This window comes from Formica exsecta, unplaced genomic scaffold (assembly GCF_003651465.1).
Source record: "Formica exsecta isolate Colony F162 unplaced genomic scaffold, ASM365146v1 scaffold365, whole genome shotgun sequence".
Taxonomy (NCBI): Eukaryota; Metazoa; Arthropoda; class Insecta; order Hymenoptera; family Formicidae; genus Formica; species Formica exsecta.
Window position 1 is genome coordinate 1281424 of NW_021850897.1, and position 5620 is coordinate 1287043.

Below are 5620 nucleotides of genomic sequence, written 5' to 3' on the forward strand. Positions count from 1 at the left end.
TATATATATATTTGATTTTTTTTTATATCAACTTTTTTTTTTGTACCAGCAATGGCGGGACCTATGGAGCTTTTCAATCGAAAGATCCCATCTTAGCGATAGAAAAGGGCGGTGATGCTATCAAGGGCGGAAGTAATGAGCATGGCATCACCGTACATCATCCTACCTCGTAAGTTTAATGTTAAAAAAAAAAAAAGAAAAGAAAATCCAAAACAGCTAAAGTTTTTTTCAATAATAAACAATGTATAAAATAAAACATACATTATAAATATTAGCAAATATATCGTATCGATAGAAATTGAAGAATATTTAGTACATGTTGTATACAAGCGACGAGAATTGTTATTGTATAAAAGTAAGTAAGTAGAAAAACACAAATAAATCTCTGTCTCAAACAAATATGATAAGAGATACGTGACAAGTATGACAAATGATTGCGAAACGTGAGAGACGGAAGTGGATACTTTGCTATGTCGCTATGATATTCTGATAAAATATTTATAATTTACCATTTTTTCGTGCAAAACGTAACCACATTTTTCTAGGAAGAATCTTTTTTTATCGTTAATGTTGTTTTGACATTGTGAGCATTCTAAGTTTTTTTTTTAATAATGCGGTCGTGTAAAGATATATGTAGATTCATACGCGTAGGTGCACAAATATGAATGACTCGCAAATTTTGTCTTTTAGCTATACTGCAAAAAATAGAAAGAAAGAGATAGACAATCCAAAACAAATATTTTGGCATGAGTGCTATCGATTCGCGTAATATCTACATTTGACTCATCATTTGTCACCTTAATGTCATTGGAAATGGCAACTGTTTAGACGCAGATAAATAGATTCTTTCGAGTTTCAAAAAATGTAATTTTTAAATTTAAACTGGAATATATTTGCGAAAGAACCACAATGAAAATGACATAAACCAAAATATTATCTTAATTTATATAAATAATTAATGTTGTGTAAATCATTGGTGATCTAAGAGCCTAATATTTCAATATTTTATAATTACAAATGCAGATTTGTTTGCGTTTATCAACATATAAATAAAGAAGAAAATATCGTAATTATCAGAGTTTAATTTGTAAATAATCTTTATTTTTGAGAAAAATTGCGATTAATCGTTCACTTAATATATCGTTTAAATTAAAAGCGAAGTATGCGCCTAAATCAATTTAACGCAGTTAGACAATAAATACAGAATAAATAAAACAAACTACGCAATAAACAAGTTTATAACAAGCTTGAGCGAAATTAAATAAAACTGATGATTCTGGCAGGGCCCCAAAATTTCTGCCCGGTTTATTTTAAATGATTCCTATTTAGCACATTTGAAACGCATGCCAAACGTTCATAGGTACAATTACATTTTGATTCATAACTATAATTTCGTAATGACTAAAGAATTCCGCTTATACTTGATGACATGTGTTAATTCACTATTTCACAACAAATCGGACTTTCGCATTAAGTCGAAAAAAATAAGTCGAATGTACTAATGGACGATTGGACAACTGCAGGTACCTGGAAACCATGATGCATCTGTTCAAGGGTAACGTTGGCTCTGGGATCTTTGCGTTGGGAGACGGTTTTAAGAATGCCGGATTGCTGTTGGCACCACCGTTGACTATTTTTCTAGGCGTCATCTGCGTACACGCTCAACATGTTCTCGTACGTATGCCTAATTAATAATCACACATTATATAAGATATCCCAAAACTATCGGATGTCTTTCTAATATAGATTTTTTTGAATAGTTTGGGGAGACACACAATGATTTGAAGACTGGTAGTTTTGGGATACCTTGTATAAATAAAAAACAAGATATATAATATGAGGCCTTTTTTCTCTCAAAAATAAAAAATATATCATAGTTATAATAATTACAATATGTGTATATTAAAATATGTATAAATAACATTATAATATTTTAATAAGATGTTGCAGCAAACGTTACAAAATTATTCTTGATAATAAATATTAATCTCTTTTTTAGATTAAATGCAATGAGGAGGTGACACGTCGTGTTGGAAATGATGCAGACACAAGTGGATTCGCCGGAACCGTGGAGATGTGCTTCGCTACCGGACCCCTTAGACTTCGTAAATATTCGATTCTCATGAGGTGCGTAATAAATGAAGGAAGGAATGAAAAACTGGAAAGCCGAATAACAAGGAACACCAGCAAATGTCACATAGCCGTTTTATAATTCCCCCTTATATATACTCTTCAATTCATCTGGATGCTACTCACGCAAATTTCTTTCAATTTACCCACACATTTTCTTTTCCATTCATTTACACGTGTCTTTTAATTATTTTTTTTTTTTTATGATTTCGCACATTAGTGCGAATGTGCATGTCATTTATGTTGCTCTTTTGTGATTTTGTTGCAGAAAATTGGTTAATGTATTTTTGTGTATCACGCAACTCGGATTCTGCTGCGTATATTTCGTTTTTATTTCTACAAATATGAAGCAGGTGAGGCATTTCTCTCTAGCTATATTTTAATCGTGCTTTAGTATTTTTTGGTTCACTCATCACATTCCCATTTTTGATCGCAATATAAAGACTAAAAATGCTTGAGTAAATAACAGCTATATACCTTTATTACTTACATTTTATAATAATTTATTAATAAAAAAACAAGATTAGAAAAATATACATCTTAATTTGATATATTTGTGTTTTTAGCAATAAATAAAAAAAATTTTAAAGCGAGAGAAACGTTTTCTTAAAAAAAAAAGTCTTTTATTAACATCGTGATTGTATAGCAATTATAATCTTCTTGTCTCCTACGATAGGTGCTGGACGCGCACGGGATTGAGATGGACGTTCACCAGCACATGGCTGTAGTGTTGATACCCATTATGCTTAGCACTTGGATCAGAAATCTCAAGTACCTGGTACCGGTATCTTCGATAGCGAATTTCCTAATGATCGCAGGTTATATCGCGACCATGTATATCATGAGCCATGACGTACCATCTATACATGAGAGGAGATACGTCGCGGATTGGAATAATTTACCTCTGTTTTTCGGCACTGTGATATATTCCTTCGAGGGTATTACTCTAGTGAGTGTATACATGTATTTTACCATAATACTATTACTTTTTTTATTTTACTATTTTACTTTAATATCTTTTGGCTTCAGTTCGGATAAAATAAGCCGATGCTCTATCCGATACCGATGCTATCTGACGGTGTGTTTCTAATAGGCATTGATATGCAGGTACTGCCACTGAAGAACGAAATGAAGAATCCTAATAATTTTAATAAACCGCTGGGCGTTCTCAATGTTGGTATGGTGATAGTCGGCTTTATGTTCGTCGCAATGGGTTTCCTGTCTTATTTGAAGTACGGTAACGATGTTGCCGGTTCAGTCACGCTTAATCTCGCGCAAGAGGAAGTGTAAGTATCGAATTTATCTAAATATAATTACATTTTGTGAATATAGTATTATAAGGAGACTCATTATCTTGTCAAGGTGGATTATACTATAGATAGATGATAGATGATTAGCTTAAGATCAGATCGTACGTCAATAAAGTTTGCGGTAAACTATACATGATGTGTTTAATTATAAACATTAAATATGAGTTAATAATTACGGTTAAAAATATTTTATAATATTCATTACTCTCTCTTTATATATTTCAAGGATGGACGGGGAAGCCATTTACAGTCAATTAAGGTCTTTACCTGATACATTGTTTGACGTGTTCGATAAATATTAGCTAGATAGATTAGCAAGATAGATTTATATGAGAACTTGTAATAGAGAAGTGGTGTGTGCTTTGTGCATGTTTTCACTCGCGTGCATGTTTCAATTATTAATTAAGTATATAGAATATATAAATGATATTCGCACACATATATCCACACCAATATCAACATCTATATCCATATACCTATACAAACACACATATACATATATATATATATATATTATAACGGACAAATTCCCTTTTGCTAACTCTCAAATTAAATTTTTTTGCAGCTTGCCGCAATGCATCAAGACCGCTATCTCATTAAGCATATTGCTTACATACGCCTTGCAATTTTACGTCCCCATCGCAATAATGTGGCCAGGCATTGTCAATAGATTCGGTCCCTTTAAATGGCCGGTACTCGCGGAAATCATTTTCCGTTCTGCCATATGTCTCACCACATGTAAGTATATCTGAAAGAGAGAGAGAGAGAGAGAGATTTATTAAATTATATTACTTGTACTATCATCAATTTTTATATGGCTATGTGTTATAAAATTTATTTTATTAAATTTATCTGTCAAATTGTAAATTTCGAACATGTTTTCTATTTTCAAACACATAGAAAATATGAAAACTTTATATATCACTTATATACGTAGATATTTTAGTCACTATTAAAAACTTTTTCTTTTTATTATTTTTGTTAAATTGCTGATCGGATCTTATAGATATAATATGTATACATGTGAATGTTTCGACTTAAGAGCAATTATTTTAGTTATCCTGGCGGAGGCGATACCGAAATTGGGCCTTTTCATATCCTTGGTTGGCGCGGTCAGTAGCACCGCGCTTGCTCTCGTTTTTCCGCCTATTATCGACATGATCGTCTGCTGGCACAACACCAATCTCGATTTCTTCACAATCACGAAGGATGTGATGATAGTGCTGATCGGCGTGTTGGGTTTCGCCACCGGAACATACGAGAGCTTGACAGCGATCATCAAGTCATTCAACGAGTGAACTCGAACAGTCTATAAGCGCGCTTTGTACAAATTATTTTTAATTTCCCTCTCGTGAAACGCGGACCATGACACCACCTACGGTATTTCCGCGTATGCAATCTGGTTTAAATTCACACACATATACTTTTTCAAATTTTGCATGTTTGTAGATGTCGACTTTTAGCCATCCTATGTAATAATAACTCATGTGTGATACTGATAGGTGTAGCTGATAAAATGTAATGGCTGTGGACGCCAATGATTGTTATTAATAATAGTTATGTTATTAATAATAATCATTCAGACAACACAAACTCTTCGATTTTTGTATTGCTTGGATATCGTACTTTGTTTGGGTGTTCAATAAACGTTTCCATGTTTGGGCTTCCATTCGTAATAATGAATCAAAGTACAATACGTGATTTGCATGACGTAAAAAAAAATAGATGAATAAAAGTGCATTGTTTTTTTCCGCAATTATATAAGCAAATTTTGCAGCAAATGGAAAAATAGAAATATATTCACACACATAGTACTTGTTATATTAACATTAGATTTTATTTTACGAATTGTTTTTGTTTTAATTCTCTAAAAATAGGATACAAACTGGCGAGATTAGTTAATTCATTCGATAATTAAACATTCAATAAATAAAGTGAGTAATAATGTCAGTTAGAAATATTTATTTTATGTTAATTACTGTTAAATTTTCTGTCAAAAAAAGTCTTTTTTTACAGAAGTATATTAAAAAGTGATAGATTGTGACGGATAAGATTGTGTTTTCAGTATTGCACGTTATTGTAAAGCAAATTGCATGACTCGAATGTTAAAAATTTGTGCATTATATGAAGTATTCGCGAAACAAAATTATTTGTGACAAAAATATATTTTGTTTACAGGA

At 31.9% G+C, this 5620-nt stretch overlaps 1 protein-coding gene across 2 annotated transcripts in view; it reads left to right on the forward strand.

Moving 5' to 3' along the window:
* LOC115239177 (proton-coupled amino acid transporter 1) overlaps nt 1–5620 on the forward strand; it is a 15217-nt gene extending 9597 nt beyond the window's left edge. For both annotated transcript variants that reach the window (XM_029813552.1, XM_029813551.1), the window contains exons 4-11: nt 50–169; nt 1524–1674; nt 2000–2127; nt 2399–2483; nt 2807–3079; nt 3238–3416; nt 4006–4178; nt 4497–5620. In XM_029813552.1, coding sequence (XP_029669412.1) covers nt 50–169; nt 1524–1674; nt 2000–2127; nt 2399–2483; nt 2807–3079; nt 3238–3416; nt 4006–4178; nt 4497–4738 — 1351 coding nt within the window. In that variant the 3' untranslated portion in view covers nt 4739–5620. The remainder of the gene's footprint in view (nt 1–49; nt 170–1523; nt 1675–1999; nt 2128–2398; nt 2484–2806; nt 3080–3237; nt 3417–4005; nt 4179–4496) is intronic.